Below are 26,029 nucleotides of genomic sequence, written 5' to 3'. Positions count from 1 at the left end.
ACTTCTTTCTCCCCGGCATCCATTCTGTCACTCACAGAGCTCAGCTTAGACTCGATGGCCTACAACTGCCATCCAGCTCACACAGCGCTCTGTGCTCAAAATATAAAGGCCCAGCTACAAAGAGTAAAACCCCACCCAGCCCAATAGAAACAGGCAGAATTAGGACCTGAACCATCCCAAACTCCCAGGTACTGGTCCGGTTTTATCAGGCTCAGGTGAAAATTGCAAACTCACTCTCAGAGTTCATAGCACAAGCAGGGTAGTTAGCTAATCAGTATGTCTCAGCTGATCTCAGATCAGCTCATGTGAGTTTGAACTGAACCCAAACCCAGCGTATGAGGGGAGAATTTGTCTCTGTCTGTGTTCATACTGCACTGGAAAGAGAGACTTACCTCATCACACACCTGGGAGACACACAGGTGACGGGTCAGGAAAAGAGCAGCATTCTGGAGTGATTCCACTGAGCATTTATTACAATTCAACTGCTTACACACAAACCAATTCCAATATTGACATCATGAGGTTACAAAGGGACATTCAGCATGAACTACTGCAGCACTATTCCACTCTTACAGACACCTTCAGTGGACGGATCTGCAGAGAACCAGGACAGAAGAATGGAAAAACTCTCTCAGTGAAGGAGTGTTTAAAAGTGTAGAGAGGAGTGTTGTCACTGGGGTCAGAGAATGACACCTTCCCCCTGTCCCAGTCCAGCTGCACTCTGACCCTCTGGAGTTCCCTCTGCACAGTGAGGGCTGTACGCGGGGAGGTCACGGCTTCATAATGCTGAGAGTGCAGCCATATACCCCACACTCCTCCTGCTGGGCTCGGATACACAACCCCTTTCCTGCTGAAGGACTCTTTAGCCATACCCACCACCCAGGCCTCATCCCCCACATCTACATCCCAGCTGTGTCTCCCTGAGCTGAATCCCTCAGAGCCCAGCACAAACGGCCACCAATCAAATCTCTCTGGATTATCAGGAACCTGCTGTCTCTCATCACTGAGTCTCACACTGGTCAGATCCTCAGACGGTGAGAGGCTGGGATGTGCTGTGTTTGGGTCCAGAGTCACAGGAGCTGAAGGGACAGAGAATGAGACGTCAGCACTGATCTGCACAAAGGGAAACCATCAGACACAATGGGCTTATAATGATATAAACTGGGTTTCACAAAATCATTATACAGAATCATTATAGCCACTTAAATACTGTACGGGCCAAAAGTATTAGGCCACCTGTAGTTTTTTTTAACTTGGTAACAAATAATGCATTTAATATATGCACATTTAATGAATAACAAACCAAAGTAGTTTTTTTTTTTCAATTTCTACCTACAATAACTCAAAAAGTTGACTTATAAAAAATAATCTTAGACACGACTTTCTTCGAAATAGCCTCTTTTGGCTATAACTACAATTAAATGAATTATTGGCAGTCTGTCCATTCAGTTTGCTGAAGGGAGGAGAGTTCTCTCTAGCATAACTAGAAGTCTGTGCAACACTAAATTCCCAGGCCTTGCAGCAGGGCCCCTCCGTCTCCAGGCACCGAACCTCCCAAGGACAAGAATAAGTTAGAACATTACATTTATTTGGCACACGCTTTTATTTTTCAATAAGATACAATACTTATTTCGAACAGCTAGTTAGAAATATTTCATGTACGTTTGTCTGTGTGTGTGTGTGTGTGTGTGTGTGTGTGTGCACGTGTGTGTGTGTGTGCGTGTGTGTGTGTCTTCTTTCACTATGTCGCTTATGCATTTCTAGAAGTCCAAACAGGTGAGCTTGGCCTTCCTCCTCATCCTCTCCCTGCTGTCCTGCCAGGGAGGAACCAGCTATGATGCCATGCTGCCCAGGACCCTGAACGTAACTGATAGATTAAAGACTAAACTATTATTTCTGACTTGTTTAAGACTAAGTGGTCACCGTGTGCTTATTCAGGATTCATGCTATATGACTAGACATAGCCAATCATTAACTTTGTTAAATCTTACTTTATGATTATGTATTAACCACATACCAAGTAGACACAGAATTATGTATGTTATCGTTAGAACACTTTTTCCTATTAAAAGCAGGGACCGTCCCTGTTTTCTTCAGTTCAGGATTATGCATCTTGTTGTGTGTAGGTACTGAACTCTTTCTGTAGAAATAAATTCTATATCTTATATGGATATACCTCGCCATGCTGCTTATTCTAAGGGGAGAATTTACTCTGCTGAAAATTGCGAAGTAGGGGAGGGGTGGGAGAGCCTAACACCCTTAGCCTGTAGTGCCAGTAAGCCCTGCATATCTAAGCCTAACTCCTTCTTTGCCGTAGTAGTGCAAGTAAAATACGCACCAACGTTTCAAGCAATATGGCAAAGAAGAAGGAGTTAGGCTTAGATGTGTGGGGACAAGTAAACATTGCGACAAGAATGGTTTCTTTTGATAGAGACCACAAGATATTTGTCTACTGCCTCCTGATCTTCCTGGTCGTCTCCTGTTAACATTACTGGCCATCAGCTGGACCTTGCTGAGTGTGTACTGAACACTGCACCTGGAAATATTAAGCCTTTTTGCAATTTCTCACAGGGAATAACCTTGCCACGACATGCTTATTTGGCTCTGCACATTTAAGTCTAACTACGTCTTTGCCATATTTCTTTCAAATTTACTGCTTACACAGGGCCCGTACACAAACAGGACCAATATGACTCTGACTGGCTTTATCAGCTTGTGGAAAGGATGCTGAAGATTCCCCCTGTACAGTGACAATGTGGAGCTCCCTGCCTCCAGTACTCACTGTATTGAACAGTCCCCAGCATCTTCTCCCACACTCTGTACTTCAGATTGCCCAGGTGCTTGGCCACATCAATTAGCACTCCTGAGACCTTCTCTGGATCCGCCAGTGTGCACTGGGCTCTGCAATAATATTTAGGAGTCACTTGTGCTGTGGGCGTGGCTTCATTACCATAGAAGATTATCAGTAGCAACATCAGATCTTCATTCTATAAGAAAATGGCTCCATCCCTCCCAGCGTTCTGCCACACAGCCCCACTGGCTGCCAGATATGAAGCAGCCCGACCCCACTGAGGGACACACTCACAGGAGCATGGGGGGGAAGGGGGAATCTATATTCTATCACTGATGACCTGTTATCTGTATAATGGTTATAATCATTTCATAAGTTCATATGATTACTAATTTAGGTATGAATGTAACATTTTTTTCCATCTGGTCCGATTTGACTCATCATTGTTGAAATGCTACAGTACTTGTAAACTACCACTCACATTTAAACTGCAGAGAGAAAGGAAGAGGAGATTAAAAGATTGAATAGAGAGAAAGGCTGCAGTTTACATACCGTTTCTCCACATCTTTGTAACTCTGAAATAATTAATAAAAGTTGGTTTTTATCACTATAACCAATACTTAGACTACAAAAAACTGTATCAATGGAATATATTCCCATTTGATAAATTGATAAACATGTTTTATGTGTGATTATGACACAGGATTTACCTGTAGGAATGAGATGTCTTCAGCTCCCAGCTCCTGTTCTATGGCTCTGATTTGTTCTGAAAGTGATGATATCTCTCCTGTCATCTTCTCAACCTTCTCTTTCATCATCTGACTCTTCTGCTTCTCTTCCTCCCTCAGTGCAGTGATCCTGGCTGCCTCTTCATCTTTTAGGAACTGCTGAAGTTTCTCAAACTCCATCTTTATCTGTCTCTCTGTGTGCTGGGCCTGGCTCTGGAATAAACATTATTCACCATCATTTCAGCACAATCCAGAGCTGCATTTTCAACACTGTGATTTAAAGGCCTCAGTACAGTACCTTGATGTGCTCTGCTGTTTGATCACAGATTAGTTTCACTTTATTAAAGGTGTTTAGCTTCTCCTGCAGTGGAGCCAGTGCAGTCCTGAGTTTCTCCTGGAAAGAAATTGCACTCTTTACAAAAGAAACAGTCAAACAGTAAACTTCACTGCCTACACAAACAGCACAAGAGCCCCTGTTCAGACAGAGGGGAGCCAGAATAGAGACTCGGGTCATAGCTTGTGTAAATGTGATGTGTTCACTGAGACACATTTCAGTGCATTGCCTCTGTGACAGGTCATAACAGGTAAACAGGTTTTTCAGTGCATTGCCTCTGTGATAGCTCATGCCAGGTAACAGGTTTTTTTAATGCATTGCTTCTGTGACAGCTCATGCTATATATATTCTCTACTGTATGACAGTAGAGAATTGAAACACTCATGTTCTGTTCTTATTGGCAAAATTTAATTGCAATAGTTTTAAAATGAATAAGTTGAATGTGCTGTATTTTTAGAGTTACATTTGACACATTAACAGTGATCTGCCCTCTAAAGCCACATTGTTACATTACAGGCATTTGGCAGATGCTCTTATCCAGAGCGACGTACAACAAAGTGTATAACCATAACCAGGAACAAGTATGACGAAAACCCTAGAGAGAAGTACCGGTCCAAGTGCAGTGAACAACCGCATAGTTCAACTTGGACCCTGAAGGTTAAACTGATTAACACTAACGAGAACGGCAACAACGCAGTCTATGGAAAAAATACAAGTAGTAGTTAAACAGTTAATGCACCTAAGTCACCTACGAAACAGCTGCCTAGTTACAACCCTAAGCTTACAGTCATTTAGAGGGGGGTAGGGAGGGATGGGGAGAGGTGCAGCCTGAAGAGGTGAGTCTTCAGTCGTCGTTTGAAATGGGTCAGTGTCTCAGCTGTTCTGACCTCCACAGGGAGGTCATTCCACCATCGTGGGGCCAGAACAGAAAGGAGACGTGTTCTGGAAGTGCAGGTGCGAAGTGTCAGATACATGTATCTGAGCCATGAACTTTGACCCCTACTGTCCCATGCTGAGCACTGCTCCCTAGCACAGCTCTGAGAATGTCTCCACACTCCTGCCTCTCCCTCCTGTCTCTCTGTCAGTCATGTGACACAGCCTGATAACTAAAATGGCTGCTTTTTGGATCATTATAACCCTTTAGAAATACAATAACTTCTTCATTAGTAATTCAAAATAATTATTAATTCAATATTATATTTCTGACACAAAATGTTTTTTGTGTTCATTTCAGCTGTTTGATAAGCTTCACAAAGTGTTCAGTAGATGACAGCACAACAAGCCAAACTTTTAAATCACCAATAATTTACAAGCAAATTAATTCAAGCAAAATAAAGTAATGAAAAAAAAAAGTTAAAAGTCTAAATTCTCTTAAGAAAAACAGTTACCTTATACTCTTCCGCAGCCTCCTGAACTGGTCGCATTTTGTGGTTTTCATGTTTTTTTGAAGTTTGGCAGACAAGGCAGACGGGTATTTGATCCACCAAACAGAAGAGTTTGAGTTTCTCACTGTGCAGACTGCAGAGCACTTCAGATCCTGCTTTAGCTCTCTGACTTCTCTCCTTTAAGAACGCCTCACAGGTATTCCTCAGAGACAGGTTAGTGAAAGGAACCTCCATAGAAGATCTTCTCCTGCAAACTGGGCACTCCTGAGATCCCTTCTGTTCCCAGTATTGCTGTAGACAGGCCTTACAGAAGCTGTGACTGCAACTCAGAACAACCGGATCCCTGAAGATTTCAGAGCACACAGGACAGGAGAGCTCCTCTTCCAGGGGAGAAGATCCAGACGCCATTCTGTCTCAGAGCTAGAGCACGTCTTATGCCAACTAATAGAACTAAAAATCTTAATAGAGAGTTACACCCAGATCCAGGGGAGGGATTTACAGAAAACAGCAGGTAGGTATGAACTACAGGCAAAACAGGTTTTCTCTGCAGATATAAAATCAGTGACCTCACCTTGCGTTGGTTATTTCCAGGTTTCCTTCCCCTCCCCCACTCCACAATTTTCTGTTTATTTGACGTTTTCCTTTTTGTCCTTAATGTTAAATATGAGGGTAAGCAGCCTTGTCTGTACAGCCAGGTGCAATTCTTAATCCACACTGCAAACCAAAGTTCGAATTCATGAAATGTATAAAATGAAGTGTACAGTCTGTCTCAATTTTTTTTAATGCATACATTTGGTTAGAATTTATTTTTGACTGAATGAGGAGATGCTTTTAGTTTTCACACAGGCTACAGTGAACAGGACTGCTCCCCAACACTGAACTCTGCCCCTTTGCAGTTGTTTCTCCATCAATTCAGTTTGAGAGTTGCCCCACCCAGATTATTAAAATAATTGTTTAATGAACCCATTTTTTTCAATCCACACCAGACCTGGGTCAAATACGTATTTGTTTAGAATTCGAATACTTCTCTATGCTTTACTGATCGTGTCTACTGTATTGGAACCAATGAAATACTCTCAAATAGTGCAAACTCCGCCTTCTGGTCATATTGGCAGGCTCAATTACACCAGGCAAGATAAAAAGAGCACAGAAAACTATTTGAATCCAAAATCAAATACGTATTTGACCCAGGTCTAATCCACGCTCAAAGTGTTGTAATCTGCTAATAAGAACTGCTTCCCTCTTCCTGTTGGACACACCAGAGCTGCAGAGTGAGGGGATCCAGCAGGGGGCAGTATTGTGCAGCTGAGGTTTGTGTGCAGCTGATTGGCCAGCACTTCCAGGGCCCTTTCACAACTTGCCTGAGTGTCTGATTCAAACAGAAGAGTGACCACAGGGGAGGAATCAGACTTCTCTGAGTCAATGAGCTACAGCACCTGGCTAACAGCATTTCCAGACCAAGATGAATTTGAGCTGTTTTCTTTCTGTAATGTGCACCGTCAGTAACCATGCCTGACCTGGAGGACAATATTTCCAGACCAGCAACTGCACACACAACCTGACTAAAGCACTGAATGTAAGATGCTTCTCTTTGGTTCTCCTAATCTTCGTATTACATTTCTCTGCTTGGTCTGTGTATTTTATCAGCTAGTTTGACACCTTTGGCTATACCCTGCGCAACCACTTTATCTGGTTGCTCTAGCAGAGTCCCTGCTAGCATCTAGCCCATCTAGCTACTGACCGCCAGTGGAGGATGCCCCTGTCTGCTTTCAGTGGAGGCGCATTCACCTCGCGTGGGGCAGTTGGAGACCCATGTACCTCCTGTGGAACCCGGGACCGAGCCAGGGGCCTTCAAATCTTCAGCCAAGGTTTGGGGGGCCTGTCCAGGCTGTATCCCTGTATTCCTCTTGTCCAGTGCATGCTGGGATAGGCTCCAGTACCCCATACCATCATCGAGCAGTGATTAGCCAACTCCAACAATGCTGTTAAAATCAACTCTAAGGGTCACTATTAGAATTAAAAGTTCTCCATCAGAGTTTATTCCACACTGAAGAGTTTTCTGTGTACCCGTGGAACAAAATATATTATGGTAGTTAGAGAGTTCTGGACCGCTTCAAGTCACTTCCTGTTTTGATGAGATTTACTCTCTAATCAGCTCCAGGGATCTGAACCCCCTTATCGTATCGTACATTTACAATGGGGGGGGGACATAGCTCAGGGGGTAAGAGCGCTTGTCTGGCAGTCGGAGGGTTGCCGGTTCGATCCCCGCCCTGGGAGTGTCGAAGTGTCCCTGAGCAAGACACCTAACCCCTAACTGCTCTGGCGAACGAGAGGCATCAATTGTAAAGCACTTTGGATAAAAGCGCTATATAAATGCAGTCCATTTACAAGACGCATTTTAAAGTTCAATAATCGGAGAGGGCAGACGGAGCAACTGGGAAAAATAAACCTGAATCGTCACCGTGGAACTCAGCTGACTTTTTATTAAAAAGCTTCAGTTGTTTTTATTGGTCCTTTACACAGATAATTGTAAACATAAATCCTTCACAAAACAATGTCTGAAAGGTAAGGACAACCATCTATATTGGAATATAAAGAGTGAAATCAAAGAGACATTGTATTTATATATACTAAAATACACTGTATAAACCAAGCAACATTTCTGTAGCAGGAATTCCTTAATCACCGAGTACCCTTCGCAGAACTGTCCTCACGAGGCCAGTAAAATGCACATCAGATACCTTCTATTTGCTCCTCTGAAATGAAATACAAAATAGTTTACTGCTCGTTAGGTATGTTATGTGCCATGAGGATGCAGGCATGTTGGCCTCGCTCAGGAAATCCACCTTTTGCACACACACACATTTAAAATGCCATTCTCAGTGACAGTTAAAATTATTTCCATCAAAGAGTTTAAATAAACTTGATACCATTGAATATTGTAGATATATGTAAATAATACACAAAAGAAAGTGGATATACACAAACGGGATTAGTCCAAAGTCCAACAAACGCAAATTTACATGACTGTCGTAGCCGTGAAGCGAAGGTCAAATTAGGTTATTTTGGTCATGAATACCAAACACTTGCGAATATAGGGCTTCCATCAAGGTCACAGAATCAGTCTCTGTCTGTCTCTCTCATATTTCTGTTTTTGAGAGAGTTGAATGTACATTTGAAGATGTTCAACCAGCGTTCTCTGTTACGATGCCCAACCCTGGCTACAACTGTACAGCACATGTTCTTGGTACCAGAGATGGATCTGTGTACAAAAAGGGCTTTAATATCGACGACAAACTAGCGACAAAAAAAGCACTTCATTCTATTTACAGACAAAATGGCTTTTAAAGATGATTTTCTCCCTATGTGAAGGCAGTGCATAATCACACGTGTGTGTGTGTGTGTGTGTGAGTGTGCGTATGTGCACGTCTGTGTGTGTGTGCATGGTGTGTGTCCAAGTGCGTTACCTGGTGTGTGTGAATTTACATGTGTATGTGTAAATGGTGTGTGTTTTTATGTTGTTTGACAGACCAGTATTACACGCCGGTACACTCCTCTACAGACGCTGGTACGCTGCGGTTGGGTTTGGGGTTAGGTTAGGGTTGTGTTGGGGTTATGGTTGGGTTAGGGTTAGGGTTGTGTTTCCTGTCGGTTCCCTGGCTGGTTTCCTCTGCCAGGCCCATGACCCCCAGCAGGCCTGAATCTACCTTCAGCCGACCTGCTAGCAAGAGCATGCCTGTACCTGGACTGCAATCTGACACACCTGCGTGACTGTGTTTACAGCAGAACTGAGGCAGCACACACACACACACACACACACACACACACGCACGCACACGCACAGACACACACACACACGTGTACACACAAGTGCACACGCACAGACACACACACACACACACGTGTACTCAAGTGCACACATACGCACACACGTGCACACACGAGCACACACGCATGCACACGCATGCACACACATGCACGTAAACGCACGCACATACACACACACACACACACACCGGGGCAGCAGGTTGTATTTATCATGGGTAATTTGTTGGCATGCTGAAAACATTCCCTTTCCTGAAAAACAGGGAGGAGGGAGAGGGAGGAGGGAGAGAGTTTTGGATCCCTTTTCGACATCGGACTCAGGACTTCTAAATAAATGTGACCAGATGTGAAAAGGAACTGGGCCAGGGGAACTAACGCCTTCGCTCATCACATCTCTCAAGGTCAAATATGACCATTTCTCAGGGCTCAAGGTCAAACAATCGTCTAGGGGACACACACTCTTCTCTAACACCAGCCCTAAGCTCTTCCCACAAGACCTCTCCTACTCTGGTTGGACCACTGTAAACATAATTAGCCAACAGCTGGACAGTCGTCTCAGCCTCTGAGGTGACTGAAGAGAAAATTAAAGGATTTCCATGAAATGAAGGATGAAATTTAAACCAAAATAGAACCCTTAAATGTATAATAAACTTAGTCCTTGTGTGTGTATAACTCCTGGTTATACACACACACAAGCACTCACACACACACACACAAGCACACTCACACATGCATTCACACACACACAAGCACTCACACACACACGCACATACACACAAGCACTTACACACGCGCTCAAGACACACACAAAATAAGACCCTTTATTTTTTTTTACTGACTCTCCATTTTCTCTTGTTTATCCCTCTCTCTCTTCCTCTCCCTCCTCCCCTCTCTCACCCTGCCCTCCCTCCCTCCCTCCCTCCCCCTCTCCCTCCTTCCTTCCCCCTCTTTTCCCCCTCTCTCTCCCTCCCTCCCTCCCTCATTCCTCTTCTCCCCCTCTCTCCTCTCTCCTCCTCCTCCCCTCTCTCCTCTCTCCTCCTCCTCTCCCTCCCTCCCCCCCAATGCCGTTCTCTCCGTTGCCCTTAGCAGCGATCGTCCTCCTCAGTGTCGCTGTAGAGCTCCGCCCCTCCCAAGGAGGTGGACTGGGCCAGGCGTTTTCGGAAGTGGCCGTTGGGGACCTGCCAGGCGTGCCGCAGCTGGTGGGCGGAGCTTATGGTGTTGGAGCGTCCCAGGCTGGTCGCCACGGCAGCCTCGAAGGTGAGCGTCTCCTCCTGGCGGGCGGAGTCGTCCTGCTCCTGCAGGCCCAGGTAAGGCTCGGAGGGGTAGCGCTGGGGTGTGGACAGGTGGCTGGCCCCGCCCACTGGCCCCGGCCCCGCCTCTCCCTCCTCCCACTGGGCGGGGTCCTGGGTGAGTGGCGCGCCCCGGTCGCAGGGAGGGGGGGAGGAGTGGGCGTGGCACAGCAGGGGCGAGTAGGAGATGTGCGCTCGTGGCCGCGAGGGAGTTGGGCGTCGGCCGCTGGGGGTGCTCGACCCCGAGGTGGACGGGACAGGGCTGTCCGAGCTGTTACCCTGGAAATGCAGAAGGGTCCTGTTAACGGACTGTGACAGACGTTAGGTTTCCAGTTAAAATATACTGCCATTTTATAAAGACATTCTGAGGCCCACATAGACAGTATGTTTGGTGAACTGAGCAGAAAGTGAATTTTATAATAAAGTCTGTCAGTAGTGCGCATAATGAGTCTGTCAGAAATGGCTGTGAGTGGGTGTGTCAGTGACAAGCAGACGCATGTTAGTAGCAGGTATGTCCGTAGAGAGTGTGTCAGTAAAAGCAGTCAGCAGGGGGTGTGTCAGTAATAGGTGTCAGTAGCAGGTGTGTCAGTAATAGGTGTCAGTAGCAGCTGTGTCAGTAATCGGTGTCAGTAGCAGCTGTGTCAGTAATCGATGTCAGTAGCAGCTGTGTCAGTAATCGGTGTCAGTACCTCTTTGTGCGGCGCGTGCGCTCGGCTCTCGCTGGGCGAGCGTGATCGCGGCTGGCTGCGCTCCTCGGAGTTGCAGCGCGACAGATCGGGGGACAGCAGGTGGCGCCGCTCCCGAGACCGGCCTCTCTCCCTGTCCCCCTGGTGCCAGTGGCTGGCCCTGGAGCCTGTAGGGGCAGAGAGGGCGGTCTGTAAGGGGCAATTAAACATTAAGGGGCAAAGCCATGGGAACTAAGCACGGATGCAGTCCTTTCACTTAATGCCTGGATACCCACCCCTCACTAACAGGCAGCTGCGTAAATAAGGAGCACCATGAATACCTCTGCATGTCAGAGATGTCATCAGGACTTAACGCCGCAGGGGCGGGGCAGTGCAGAGCTGTATTAGCGTGTGTGATTTTCACAGGAGCACTATCTGAGGGGAGAGGCGGGTTTTGGGGAGACTGACCGGCCCCCTTGTAGCTGCGTGGGCGGGGTTTGTGGGAGCGCTCGGGGCTGGGCCTCTCCAGGGGGGGCTCGTCCCGCCACAGGCCGTTCACACGCTGCTCCCCCAAACTGGAGAAGGAGCGCTTCATCGACCCGCCCTCTGTCACCACCTGCGCACGTACACACACACACACACGCGCATGCGCACACACACACACACACACACACACACCGCATGCGCACACACACACACACACACACACACACACACACACACGCACACATACACATACAGTCAGTGATTGACAGCTCATCACGGGCCTCATGAAGCCCCGCCCTCTCCCGTCAGACCTGGGATCAGGGGGGCGTGGCGCAGCGCCATGACGACGGCAACAAGAATGATGACGGCGAGGGCGACGACGGTAACAAAGACGGCGACAAGTGGCGGCACTTCCCAGGGGTGACAGCAGAGCCCAGATCTCACACACCGGTACGGCCGACGCAAACACACACCGGACCAACGCGAGCCCTCCAGGGGGCATCAGACGCTGCACACTGCTGTTGGCCACTTCTGATTTGTCCAGATGAAATGGTGATGCGATGAAACGGTGATGTTTCTGGGTGCAGAGACGTGACGGATGAATGGGTGAGTCAGAGTCGGAGGGGAGTGCAGACAAAAGGAAGCCATTTTGTTATGATGAGAAAAATTAAACTGGCTCGTGAGTAAGAAGACACCACAGAAATGCATCATGCTTCAATCTCACGGAAGAAGAAGCTGACAGTTGTAAACATTGTCTTGTCGCCATATTCTCCCTTACGTCTTGTAGAACTCCCGGGAATGTGGGTGGAGCAGGTGGGGTTGGGGGCGGGGATTTACATCCGGGAGTGTGGGTGGAGTGGGTGGGGTTGTGGGCGGGGCTCTTACCCGGGAGTGCGGGTGGAGTGGGTGGGGTTGTGGGCGGAACTCTTCGCTGTCCTCCATGTCTGCAGGCCCCGGGGCCAGGAACAGCTCCTGAGGAGAGATGGGGCTCAGAGCCACAAAGCCTCCTCTGGTCCTGAGAGAGGGAAACACACACACACACACACACACACACACACATACACACACACAGGTATAAATGCATGCATACAACCAATGCCACACAAGTCACATGGCTCATGTAAAAAGGCAGTAAAAATTACACACTACAGGATTTACTGAGTGGTAAAGCAGAACACAAATGCTTAGTTGGAGAGATCTCCAGAAAAGTCTCTGAGAAAAGTATTCTGGGAAATGTAGTCCCACAGGAAATAGCGCCGTCGCCTCTGCTATTCCCTGTCTGCGTAAGCGATCTCGATTAGGAGTTCTGCAGGAAAGCAATGACATCTGCACACGGCGCACAGCCCTGGGGTTCAGCAGGTATTTGGAACCAACTAAAGAAACCCAGGAAGGCAGATTCCGGAAGTGGCATAAACCCTGGCAAACGACCGTTAATACAGCTCAAAGGTGAGGAGTGTGCGCGGGACGTAAGCCCCGCCCCCTGCCCCCCCCCCGGGGGCCACTCACAGAGCCGAGCCGGCGCTGTGGGACAGGAAGGGCATGGTGGAGGCGCTGGACAGGATCTCCTGTGGCAGGCCGGACGGGTCCATTCGCTCGAACATGGAGGAGTGCTTCTGCACAGGGAGAAAAGGGGAGAGACACAGCCCAACGCTGACCTCTGCTGGAGCACAACCGAACTGCACACGAGGGGAAACTCCAAAAAGACCAGCAGCAGTCTGTGCGTGCGGCTAAACGTGAATGTTGAATTTTGCCAACACTAGAAAACTGCACAGGGAAAAAGAGGAGAGACACAGCTCAACGCTGACCTCTGCTGGAGCAAAACCGAACTGCACGAGGGGAAATTAGGGGTGAATGTTGATTTTGCCAACACTAGAAAACTGCACAGGGAAGGTGAAAGCAGATGATGCACTGATGCATTATTATTTTTGTAATACTACAGTAGTTATTATGTTAAAATATTAGTGTAACAGCATTAACCATACACATATTTTTAGAGTAGGTACCCAGAGTATGACATCACCCTTATGTTAACTTATTGCTTATATTGTTTTTAGTGACTGTAGTATTTTATTTGTTTTTTTATTGATTTACAACAATTCCAACACTTGTCATAATTAAGAGAAATAAGTTATGTACTTTTTCAATACACCACATTGCATCTGACATGCCAGCAATACTAACATGGACGGAGTTCTATTTAAATGATCTGAACTGAATTGAAATTAGTTAAATTTACTTAAAATGACTTCAGTTCAATTACAGTGAACCTGAACTGAAATGGATGAAACTAAAATAAACTGAACCAAAATTAATGAGACTGAACGGAAATGAATGAGACTGAAATGAAATGCACAGTGAAAGGCATACCTGCTCCTCCAGCTGCTGCCTCAGCTTCTTGGCTTTGCTCTGCTTGTAGTAATCCATGATCATCATGGATGCATAGATCTTTCCCACCGTCATGGTGCTGTCTGCAAACCACGCAATCCTACCACATCAGATTCCACACTTTCACAGGTACAAAGCTGCAGGTATGACACAGGTCTAGGCATGTATAATGCAGATGCAGATTTAGATATGCACAATGCAGTGCTCGCCTGTGTTCAGAGGCACCAGCAGGTCCAGGGTTTTCTGGGACAGGTGTGGCCAGATGATGCTGATCTCTTTCTGCAGCTCAGCGTCCAACTGCTCCCGGTCTTCCCCACCTGGAGCAGCAGGAACAAGAACCCGCACTCAGTCACAGACAAAGAACATCTCAATACAGAGCATCTTTCTTAGTCACAGTCACAGTTAACAGTGTCTCGCTTATACAGTCACAGTTAACAGTGTCTCTCTCTCTCATACAGTCACAGTTAACAGTCTCTCCCTCTCTCTCACAGTCACAGTTAACAGTGTCTCTCTCACACAGTCACAGTTAACAGTCTCTCTCTCTCACACAGTCACAGTTAACAGTGTCTCTCTCTCACACAGGCACAGTTAACAGTCCTCTCTACTCACACAGTCACAGTTAACAGTGTCTCTCTCTCACACAGTCACAGTTAACAGTCTCTCTCTCTCACACAGTCACAGTTAACAGTGTCTCTCTCTCACACAGTCACAGTTAACAGTGTCTCTCTCTCACACAGGCACAGTTAACAGTCTCTCTCTCTCACACAGTCACAGTTAACAGTGTCTCTCTCTCACACAGTCACAGTTAACAGTGTCTCTCTCTCACACAGTCACAGTTAACAGTGTCTCTCTCTCGCACAGTCACAGTTAACAGTGTCTCTCACACAGTCACAGTTAACAGTGTCTCGCTTATACAGTCACAGTTAACAGTGTCTCTCTCTCTCTCATACAGTCACAGTTAACAGTCTCTCCCTCTCTCTCACAGTCACAGTTAACAGTGTCTCTCTCTCACACAGTCACAGTTAACAGTCTCTCTCTCACACAGTCACAGTTAACAGTGTCTCTCTCTCACACAGGCACAGTTAACAGTCTCTCTCTCTCACACAGTCACAGTTAACAGTGTCTTCTCCTCAAACAGTCCACAGTTAACAGTGTCTCTCTCTCACACAGTCACAGTTAACAGTGTCTCTCTCTCACACAGTCACAGTTAACAGTCTCTCTCTCACACAGTCACAGTTAACAGTGTCTCTCACACAGTCACAGTTAACAGTATCTCCCTTCCACAGTCACAGTGACGGTCTGTAAAGGAGGGGCACACGCCATGGCGTTCTGCTGACCTCGGGCGATCTTGATCTCCAGGGCGGTGCGGATGAGAGACATCAGAGTGGAGGTGAAGTGGACGGTCATGTCCTCATCCACCGGCATGTTCATTAGGACCAAGCGCTGAGCACATCACACGGGGGAGGGGGGGGGGGGAGAGGGAGAGCAGAGGAAAGAGGGCAGGAGAGAGGGAGAGGTGGGAGAGACAGAGAGGGAGAGGGGAGAGGGAAAGAGAGGAGGAGAGAGAGAGGGAGGGAGAGGGGAGAGGGAGATAGAGGGAAAGGGAGGGGGAGAGGAAGAGAAGGGGAGAGAGGAGAGAGAGGGAGAGAGAGAGGGGGGAGAGGAAGAGAGAGATGAGCGAGAGAGTGAGAGGAAGGGGGAGAGGAGGAGAGGGGGACATAGTGAGAGGGAGAGAGATGGAGAGAGTGAAAGTGAGAGAGATGAACACATAAATTCACATCCTCACATACACACACACACAGACATACACACACACACAGATACACACCTCTCTGAGCTGAGACAAGTCTCCTTTTTACTGGCTCGTTTGATTGACAGGTGTGATTGACAGGCGACTTGTGTGTCTACCTTATAGGCGATTTTGGCGGGACATTTCTTCCCGAGGCCAAGTGGAGGAGACATGTGTGTCAGCATCTCATACATCGCAGTGTAGTGGATACGCCCACTTTGGGGCGGAGTCAGGAGGAGGAAGTGCAGGAGGAGGAGGAGGAGGAGGAAGAGGAGGGTGAGCATTCCCAGGGTAAAAGAAGAGGAAGAGCAAACAGGATAAACAAACAGAAAAGAAAACACAGGGAAAAGAAGAGTCAAAGTGTTACTGTGTGAGTGTGAAGTTTACTACAGCAGGAAAAAACTGACATAAAATAATAAGAAAATTATGGTTTTCAGAGTTTAGGTCTTTTGATGCGCCATCGGCATGGAAACCAAAAGGAGGAGGGAAATTTTGGGAGTGGAGCGGAAGGATGAGAGTCGCTGTAATTTTGGGTTTGGAGCAGGGAGACCCAAAATGAGCAAGGAGGGGGTCATCAACATGCACGATCCCCATCCCCAACCCCCTAAACTGTACCTCTGTCTTAGCCATACTCAGTCCAACCCCCCCCCCCAACCCTGCCCCGCCCCGCCCCCCGTCTCCGTCTCTCACCACGCCGCTCGGTCGTACTCCCCCCAGATGCGCACAAACTCGTCCAGGTGGTGTGGCCCCAGGATGGAGGAGTCGCGCGTCAGGTACTCAAAGTTGTCCATGATCACAGCCACAAAGAGGTTCAGCATCTGGGGGCGCACGAAGAGTGGAGTTACAACACTGAACACAGGGCGACCCCACAACACCGACCATGAGTTCAAATTCTAAAAAGGCTTTATTGGCATGACAACATACATCTTATGTTGCCGAAGCACAGAAAAGAACATATCCAAGAGAACACACAAACATAAATCTAGACATACAGAGTACAGCGAAAATATTAAGCCTGTCCAAAAATGCTCACTGGTTGTCCCTCTGATTGTGGCAAGCTGTACTATAATTTGTCGCTCGTCAAAGTCTAGTTCTACCTCCACCACTCCCTGACTGCAGTGTGAGCAGTCTGTCCTCTTTCTACCTCTCCCCTCAAACACAGATCTCTACCCTCTACCCCTCCCCCAAACGCTGATCATTATCTTCTACCTCACCCCCAAATACTGATCTCTACCCTTCCCCCGCCCCCCCCCCCCTGCCCCCAACAACCACTACCCCCCTCCCCCCCAGAACGCACCAGGAAGGAGCTGAAGAAGATGAAGGACACAAAGTAGAAGTAGGCGAAGTCGGTGCCGCACCCCCCCTCGTGGTCGGGGGACGTGAAGGGGGGGGTGATGGAGGGGTCGGGCTCACACTCCTGCCTCCCCAAACAGGACAGCATGATCTCCTGCCAGGATTCTCCTGTGGCACTCCTGTGTTACACGCACGCACGCACGCACGCACACACACACGCACGCACGCACACACAGACGCACACACACAAGTGCACACACACACACACGCACGCACGCACACACACACACATGCCCGCTCACACACACACACCCGCACACACACACACACACACGTACACACCCACACACACACACAAACGCACACACGCACACACGTGCAACAGCCACACGCACACACGCACACACACACAGGTACACCGCACATACACACACACACACACACACACACACACACACGCACACACACACACGCATTACAACTGGAAATGAGTTGTTAAATCCAGCCAATTCATACTGACATGTTGACTGTCATGCGTTGTCCCGATGAACTAAATGCTATAAAATAAATGCATTTATATTGTGACAGTTAATCATTACAGCTTCCTGCTTTGCATCAGGCCCCCACCTGAACAGAAGCATCAGAGCGCTGAAGAAGGTCTTGAAGTTGTTGTGCTGGTTGATGTGGCTTTCGTCGTTCAGTTTTATGTTTCCAAAGACCTGCAGCAAGGTTCAGGGATGTAGGAAATTCTTTTTCAAATGATATGTAGTGATACGTGATAGTATTTCAAGTTTTGTTGTTTTGTTAAATAATTGGGAAGTAGTTTTAGTAACACATTAAGTTGTAAGATCACATATTTGTGATCAGAATGCTCTTAACTGAACATTCTAATGCTGATGTCACAATCACTGCTGGTAAGCGAAAGCAGTGGAGTTCTAGAACACTGACTTTGAAAAACCATTCTAAAAAAAACCTACACTTCAAAGGGTTCAGTGCCAGTGACAATATGGAGCCAGAGGAGGCCTGAGTCTGTTTGACTGGTCCGTCTGTAACCCCGAGGTTGCACTGTGATTATAAACACACGCAGGTATGGTGGCCCAGCCGTACAGACAGGACTGTACAGGGCTGCTCACCTGCATCCCAATGATGGCGTATATGAAGAACAGCATGGCGATGAGCAGGCACACGTACGGGAGAGCCTGAAAGAGAAACGCCCAAAGGTCACGCTGTGCACACGCTCAGCCCCGCCCACACGCTCAGCCCCGCCTGCCCTGGGCATGGTGGGGAGGCAGGAGGGCGTGGGCTGACCGGTGGGCGTGGCCTGGCAGGTGGGTGTGGGTGTGGCCTGGCCGGTGGGCGTGGCCTGGCAGGTGGGTGTGGGTGTGGCCTGGCCAGTGGGCGTGGCCTGGCAGGTGGGTGTGGGTGTGTGCTGGCCGGTAGGCGTGGCTCACCTTGAAGGACTGCACGAAGGTCCAGAGCAGGATGCGAATGGTGTAGCCCTGTCTCAGGAGCTTGATGAGCCGAGCCGCACGGAAGAGCTTCAGGAAACTCATATTAATGGTGTTCACCGACTGAGAGAGAGAGAGAGCAGGGGGGGGGGGAGTGGGGAGAGAGAAAGAGAGCAGGGGGTAGGGAGGAAAGAGGGAGAGAGAGCAGGGGGGGAGGGGGAGAGAGGGAGGGAGAGGGAAAGAGCAGGGGGGAGGGAGAGAGTGAAAAAGTGGTGTGAGATGGCAGTAGAGATGTTTGGGTGGGTGAGATGGCAGTAGAGATGTTTGGGTTGTGTGAGATGGCAGTAGAGATGTTTGGGTGGTGTGAGGTGGCAGTAGAGATGTTTGGGTGGGGTGAGATGGCAGTAGAGATGTTTGGGTGGTGTGAGATGGCAGTAGAGATGTTTGGGTGATGTGAGGTGGCAGTAGAGATGTTTGGGTGATGTGAGGTGGCAGTAGAGATGTTTGGGTGGTGTGAGATGGCAGTAGAGATGTTTGGGTGGTGTGAGATGGCAGTAGAGATGTTTGGGTGGTGTGAGGTGGCAGTAGAGATGTTTGGGTGGTGTGAGATGGCAGTAGAGATGTTTGGGTGGTGTGAGATGGCAGTAGAGATGTTTGGGTGGGGTGAGATGGCAGTAGAGATGTTTGGGTGGTGTGAGATGGCAGTAGAGATGTTTGGGTGGTGTGAGATGGCAGTAGAGATGTTTGGGTGGTGTGAGATGGCAGTAGAGATGTTTGGGTGGTGTGAGATGGCAGTAGAGATGTTTGGGTGGTGTGAGATGGCAGTAGAGATGTTTGGGTGGTGTGAGATGGCAGTAGAGATGTTTGGGTGGTGTGAGATGGCAGTAGAGATGTTTGGGTGGTGTGAGATGGCAGTAGAGATGTTTGGGTGGGGTGAGATGGCAGTAGAGATGTTTGGGTGATGTGGGTGGCAGTAGAGATGTTTGGGTGGGGTGAGATGGCAGTAGAGATGTTTGGGTGGTGTGAGATGGCAGTAGAGATGTTTGGGTGGGGTGAGATGGCAGTAGAGATGTTTGGGTGGGGTGAGGCGATTACCTGCAGGTCCACCACAATCTCAGAGATGCTCCCCAGAACTGTGATGAAGTCATAAATGTTTCAGTGTCGAATAAGATGTTTGTGGGGGAGATGGAGTGGGTGGGGGGGCGGTGGACAAAGCAGTTACCGACAGCTGTGACCATCATGAGCACCCAAGGGTCCAGGGGTGAATGCCCCTTTTTGTGATTGCTAGGAACAGGGAGACTGATTCAGGTACACAGCCGTCTGATTCAGGGACATGGTCGTCTGATTCAGGGACAGGCCCATCTGATTCAGGGACAGGGCCGTCTAATTCAGGGACACGGCCATCTGATTCAGGGACAGGGCCGTCTGATTCAGGGACAGGGCCGTCTGATTCAGGGACATGACCGTCTGATTCTGGGACATGACCGTCTGATCCAGGGACAGGGCCGTCTGATTCAGGGACAGGGCCGTCTGATTCAGGGACAGGGCCGTCTGATTCAGGGACACGGCCGTCTGATTCTGGGACACGGCCGTCTGATTCAGGGACTGGGTCGTCTGATTCAGGGTTTTGTGTTGGGCACTGCTGCTCACCATGAAGCCGAAAGCAAAGATCTTGAGGATGCACTCGAGGGAGAAGAGCACGGTGAAGGCAGTGTTCAGGTGTTTGAGGACCGTGTCGTACGCAGCTGGAGCTGAGTGGTACTGGAGATCAGAAGGGGGAGAGAGAAAACACAAACAGTCACACTGACCACAGTCCGATCGCCCTGTTTGTGTTGCTCTTCCCAGTGCTCTGCAATAGCAGTGAGATCCGTTCAGTTGAGCTGAATCAGCCCTGTGTTTGAGAGGACCCATCTCTCAGTATGTCCATTATTTGGGTATCGTATCTAGGATATTATTTTCACCAACAAAGAGTTCTACATATATACACATTGTGGCACAAGTACACAATCAATGAGCTGGATAACAGAACAATATTATATGTGGATAACTGATAATTTTATCCAACATAACAGAGTGTACAGATTCTATGACGTAACCACACAGACATTTTCTTCAATATTTTTCCCCCCAGTTTTAGTTGTGGCCATTTCCCAAACTTAGTAAAACGCCCTCCAGTCCATGACATCCACTGCAATCCCGAAGGGTGAAGAGCAGGGCAAGCCTGCTCCAGAATAACTGATGAGCAATTCAAACCTCAGCAAATCAAACCTCAGCGCAGATCTGATCAGGTGACCTCACTAGTTGTACCATCGGGACACCTGCAGTGCATTTTTAATACACCACTTCCAACATGAATATACATGAGTGGGTGTGGCCATTAGAGTGGTTGTTCCGCCTCCTCATGAATATTCATTAACCGCAAAATGACACTAGACCAGGGCTTCTCAAATTCCAGGTCGTGCAGGCCGCAGGGTCTGCTGGTGTTTTCTCCAACCAGATAAAGAACAACACCACCTTGTACTACACCACCTACATTTCACTAATGAGCTTTACTTCCTGGACCAAGGAGGTAGCACAATCAGTGGGAATCTGGTGGTGTAGTACATAGTCAGAGCAAATACCGTACGATGGAATTGTACTCCATCTGACCTGTGCTCTGTGTATTTGCGCCAATGACCTTTGGTGTGCGCTTGTATTGTACGTCGCTTGGGATAAAAGCATCGGCCAAATAAAATGGAACCTTGCGGGCACTGCGGCCCGCAGGACCTGGAGATGGGCAGCGCTGCACCTGACCATCTGAGAGAGAGGAAGCTAGGCCGAGAGGATGGAAGGAGGACAGGAGCGGTGCGTCTGGGTGCCGCAGGGAATCTGTGGCATGTGACGCCCCGATTCGGGCGGTACCTTCATCATCAGGACCACGGTGTTGAGGGCGATCATGGTCAGCACGGTGTACTCAAACGAGGGAGAGACCACGAAATGCCACAGGCGGTACTGGAAGGTCTGCCGGTTCTGGGGCATGTAGCGGGTCAGGGGTTTGGCGCTGATGGTGAAGTCTATGCAGGCCCTCTGCAAGAGAGAAGGGAGAGACCGGCAGTTTCACGGAGCGTGGTCCAAACAGCGCTCAAATCCCGTTCAGACTGTGCTCAAGTCACACTCTATATGATGATGTTTTCATGATGTGCTGTGCTGCTCTGGTGTATTTATTTACGTATTCTATTTAGCATCGTCTATGATGCTTATTGTTTTGTATTGATGCAAGACCTAAGACCTAATTTCCCCCATGGGGTCAATGAAGTCTCTGTCTGTCTGTCTGTCTTCCTGTCCAAGGCTACAACTCACAGAACAGTGTGTGTGTGCGCGTGTGTGTGTGTGCGTCTGTGCATGTGCATTTCTACCTCGTTCTTCTCTAGGCTGCACTCCTCCATCATCTTGTCTCCCTGCTCCTGGAAGGTGATGATGATGAGGGCCACAAAGATGTTGACGAAGAAGAAGGGGAAGACCACAAAGTACACCACGTAGAAGATGGACATCTCCATGCGGTTCCCTCTGCTTGGACCCCTGTCCTCCTCGGTCACATCTACAGAGTGCTGCAGCACCCTAAGGAAACAGCAGCCATCTCACACCACCCAAACATCTCTACTGCCATCTCACACCACACAAACATCTCTACTGCCATCTCACCCCACCCAAACATCTCTACTGCCATCTCACACCACACAAACATCTCTACTGCCATCTCACCCCACCCAAACATCTCTACTGCCATCTCAACCACAAATCTCTACTCATTCACACACCAAACATCTCTACTGCCATCTCACCCCACCCAAACATCTCTACTGCCATCTCACACCACACAAACATCTCTACTGCCATCTCACACCACACAAACATCTCTACTGCCATCTCACACCACACAAACATCTCTACTGCCATCTCACACCACCCAAACATCTCTACTGCCATCTCACACCACCCAAACATCTCTACTGCCACCCACATCACCCAAACATCTCTACTGCCATCTCACACCACCCAAACATCTCTACTGCCATCTCACGCCACCCAAACATCTCAACTTCCATCTCACACCACCCAAATATCTCTACTGGTGTGCAGTATTGGGGTGTATTGGGGTGTAGTACAGTGAGGGGTACAGTATTGGGGTGTAGTACAGTGAGGGGCACATTATTGGGTGTAGTACAGTGAGGGGTACAGTATTGGGTGTAGTACAGTGCGGAGTACAGTGAGGGGTACAGTATTGGGGTGTAGTACAGTGAGGGGTACAGTATTGGGGTGTAGTACAGTGAGGGATACAGTATTGGAGTGTAGTAGAGTGAGGGGTACAGTATTGGGGTGTAGTACAGTGAGGGGTACAGTATTGGGGTGTAGTACAGTGAGGGGTACAGTATTGGGGTGTAGTACAGCGAGGGGTACAGTATTGGGGTTTAGTACAGCGAGGGGTACAGTATTGGAGTGTAGTACAGCGAGGGGTACAGTATTGGGGTGTAGTACAGTGAGGGGTACAGTATTGGGGTGTAGTACAGTGAGGGGTACAGTATTGGGGTATAGTACAGTGAGGGGCACAGTATTGGGGTGTAGGGGCATAACTCACTGTGGCCAGCCCTCCCCTGTAGACACGGTGAACAGCGTGAGTAGGGCCCAGATCACGTTGTCATAGTGAAACTCGTGTCTCTTCCACTCCCTCTTCTTCACCTCCTTCTTGTCCTTCTCATAATCGATATAGTACCCCCTAGAGGACAGAGACGAGCATTACATCTGCAGAACCAAACAGACCAGTGTGTACACTGGTTTTTGCTCCAAACGTAATAACAAGCTCTGTGCAGTAATGAGCTGCTAATTCCTCTTAATCAGACACTTTCACAGTCTATTAAAGGGCGATTAACCCTCTTAAAATCACGTTATGCCAGAAATAGCTATGTACACCCTAACAAATAAATGTCCCATATTCACATCCCAGGAATTTCAATTAGCCATAGCAACATATGCTTTCAACTCAGTTTTACTTCTATATCCTGTACTATATGGCAAATCATTCCAGTCGGAAAAAGGTTCAATGACAGAGAGTTTTCACTGACAGCAAATGGCAACAAGCCAAGAACTTAAACACATTTTCAACAACCTTAATGGATCAAAAGATTGGCTTTGACAAAATCCAGCACAGAGTGGGTCCCCAGGACCGAGACTGGGAACCACAGGAATAGACCCCGCAGCAAAACCTTTTTCCAGAGCAGCACACCACAGCACAGCTCAGCTCATCTCAGCTCAGCATAGCATAGCACAATGCAGCACAGCACAGAACAGCTCAGCTGAGCACAGCTCACCACAGTACAGCACAGCTCAACGCAACACAGCTTTCCATCAAATCAGCGAACACACATCAGGCCAGTGTGGTTGGACCTGCACAGGACACATTGCTTTGCTGAACTTTTGTAAAAAATATCACCCCTCAAACCTGCCCTCTCATCTGCAGATACTAGGCGTCTCTACACCCCAAAAAGTTCACCACAGAAGAGCGGGTGAAGCTTCCTGTTCTTCTGCTTCTCAACTAAGGAGCAGCTGCTCTGAGGACACCTGTCGCGAGAGCAGCTGCTTCTGAGAGAGCTGTATCTGAGGACAGCCTGCGTTGGAGCAGCTGTTCTGAGGAGCAGCCTGTCGTTGAGGAGCAGCCTGCTTCTGAGGAGCAGCCTGTATCTGAGGAGCAGCCTGCCTGTGTGGAGCAGCCTGCCTCTGAGGAGCAGCCTGTCGCTGAGGAGCAGCCTGCTTCTGAGGAGCAGCCTGTATCTGAGGAGCAGCCTGCCTCTGAGGAGCAGCCTGTGTGAGCAGCTGCTTCTGAGGAGCAGCCTGTATCTGAGGAGCAGCCTGCCTCTGAGGAGCAGCCTGTCGTTGAGGAGCAGCCTGCCTCTGAGGAGCAGCCTGTATCTGAGGAGCAGCCTGCCTCTGAGGAGCAGCCTGCCTCTGAGGAGCAGCCTGTTTCTGTGGAGCAGCCTGTATCTGTGGAGCAGCCTGCTTCTGAGGAGCAGCCTACCTGTGTGGAGCAGCCTGCTTCTGAGGAGCAGCCTGCTGCCAATTATTAAAATCCACTGAAGACACATCTATTAGCTCTTAGCTGTTTTCATGGTTTGTCCTTATTTTATTGTCTACCTGGTTTTTATGTGTGATTAATAACAATGCATTTATTTATTTTTAAAAGTATACTGATATCGTTAGCATTTTATAAAATCATGTTTATGTTTTTTGTTTTCTCAGAGCGGGTGGATTTTTGGGAGGACACTTACTGGCACTCCTTTTGGGTGTCCTTGGACCCGTCGGTGCAGTAGAAGAACTTCCCCTTGAACAGCTGCACAGCGATGACGGCGAAGATGAACATGAAGAGCTTGTAGACGATGAGGATGTTGAAGACGTTCTTCAGGGAGGTGACCACACAGTCAAAGACTGCCTGCAGAGAGGGATGGAGAGATGGAGAGAGAGGAAGAGAGAGGGGGAGAGAGAGAGAGAGCAAGAAGGAGAGGGAGAGACGGAGGAGAGAGGAAGAGAGAGAGAGAGAAGGACAGAGACAGAGAGAGAGAGGACAGAGAGGGAGAGGAAGAGAGAGAGGGACAGAGAGGGAGAGAGAGGGAGAGAGGGAGAGAGAGAAAGATGATAATTATTGGAATGCATTAAAAATGGTAAAGAAACAGCTGCAGGTAAATCTACAGGTAAAGAAATGGCTTCGGGTAAATCTTCAGGGAGAGAAACAGCCACAGGTAAATCTTCAGGGAGAGAAACAGCTTCAGGTGAATCTACGGGCAAAGGTGGAGCTACAGGTAAAGCTCCAGGTAAGGAAACGAGTAGGCGAAGCAGCAGGTAAAGAAAAAGAAGGGTAGAGATACAGGTAAAGAAGCAGCAAGGTAAAGCTGCAGGTACCTTAAGTTTAGGGAGTCTCTTAATGGTCTTGAGCGGCCGCAGGACTCTGAGGACACGGAGGGACTTGATGGTCTTGATGTCCCGCCCCTTATTGTTCCTGCGGAAACAGACACGCCTGTCACTCACAACCCCACCCTGTCTGCTCGTTCGTTCACACTCTCACACACGTGCACACACACACGTGCACACACGCTTGTGACACACAGAAACCCGCTCTGACAGACAACAGTGAGAGAAAATAATAAGGTAACAACTGATCACTGACATATGTCTGTATATACAAACAAAATATACAGCATAATTCACCACTTCATATGACTGCATATATAAAAGATATATACAGCATAATTCATCACTTCACATGACTGTATATATAAAGGATATATACAGCATAATTCACCACTTCATATGTCTGTATATATAAAGGATATATACAGCATAATTCACCACTTCACATGACTGTATATATAAAGGATATATACAGCATAATTAACCACTTCATATGACTGTTTATATAAAGGATACATACAGCATAATTAACCACTTCATATGACTGTTTATATAAAGGATACATACAGCATAATTAACCACTTCATATGACTGTATATAACATGCCCAATCAGGGCCATGTGTATGCAGGTTTTAATTCCATCCAATCACCTATCCTGCTGATTTCACTAATTA

General features: G+C 48.2%; 2 protein-coding genes across 2 annotated transcripts in view; both read right to left on the bottom strand.

Annotated features, from left to right (window-relative positions):
- Positions 1-429: 429 nt before the first annotated feature.
- LOC135258172 (E3 ubiquitin-protein ligase TRIM35-like) lies at positions 430-7,434 on the bottom strand. The gene is made up of 6 exons (XM_064341467.1): positions 5,242-7,434; positions 3,818-3,913; positions 3,502-3,732; positions 3,344-3,366; positions 2,783-2,901; positions 430-1,079 (listed from the first exon to the last, which is right to left on the bottom strand). The coding sequence occupies exons 1-6, from the start codon at positions 5,644-5,646 to the stop codon at positions 559-561; spliced, it is 1,395 nt and encodes a 464-aa protein (XP_064197537.1). The 5' UTR covers positions 5,647-7,434; the 3' UTR covers positions 430-558.
- Positions 7,435-10,104: 2,670 nt separating this feature from the next.
- LOC135258168 (voltage-dependent R-type calcium channel subunit alpha-1E-like) overlaps positions 10,105-26,029 on the bottom strand; it is a 90,813-nt gene continuing 74,888 nt past the window's right edge. The window contains 21 exon segments of the mRNA XM_064341463.1: positions 10,105-10,631; positions 11,042-11,205; positions 11,486-11,623; positions 12,424-12,518; positions 13,010-13,116; positions 13,871-13,971; positions 14,098-14,205; positions 15,226-15,331; positions 15,797-15,893; positions 16,368-16,495; positions 16,975-17,149; positions 17,598-17,689; positions 18,104-18,169; positions 18,422-18,541; positions 19,514-19,594; positions 20,072-20,179; positions 21,320-21,484; positions 21,814-22,015; positions 23,034-23,171; positions 24,718-24,878; positions 25,346-25,442. Coding sequence (XP_064197533.1) covers positions 10,146-10,631; positions 11,042-11,205; positions 11,486-11,623; positions 12,424-12,518; positions 13,010-13,116; positions 13,871-13,971; positions 14,098-14,205; positions 15,226-15,331; positions 15,797-15,893; positions 16,368-16,495; positions 16,975-17,149; positions 17,598-17,689; positions 18,104-18,169; positions 18,422-18,541; positions 19,514-19,594; positions 20,072-20,179; positions 21,320-21,484; positions 21,814-22,015; positions 23,034-23,171; positions 24,718-24,878; positions 25,346-25,442 — 2,935 coding nt within the window. The 3' untranslated portion in view covers positions 10,105-10,145.

Source organism: Anguilla rostrata, chromosome 6 (genome assembly GCF_018555375.3).
Source record: "Anguilla rostrata isolate EN2019 chromosome 6, ASM1855537v3, whole genome shotgun sequence".
Classification (NCBI taxonomy): Eukaryota; Metazoa; Chordata; class Actinopteri; order Anguilliformes; family Anguillidae; genus Anguilla; species Anguilla rostrata.
Note: the sequence above shows the minus strand (reverse complement) of the source record. Positions and strands in the feature narration are given on the sequence as shown.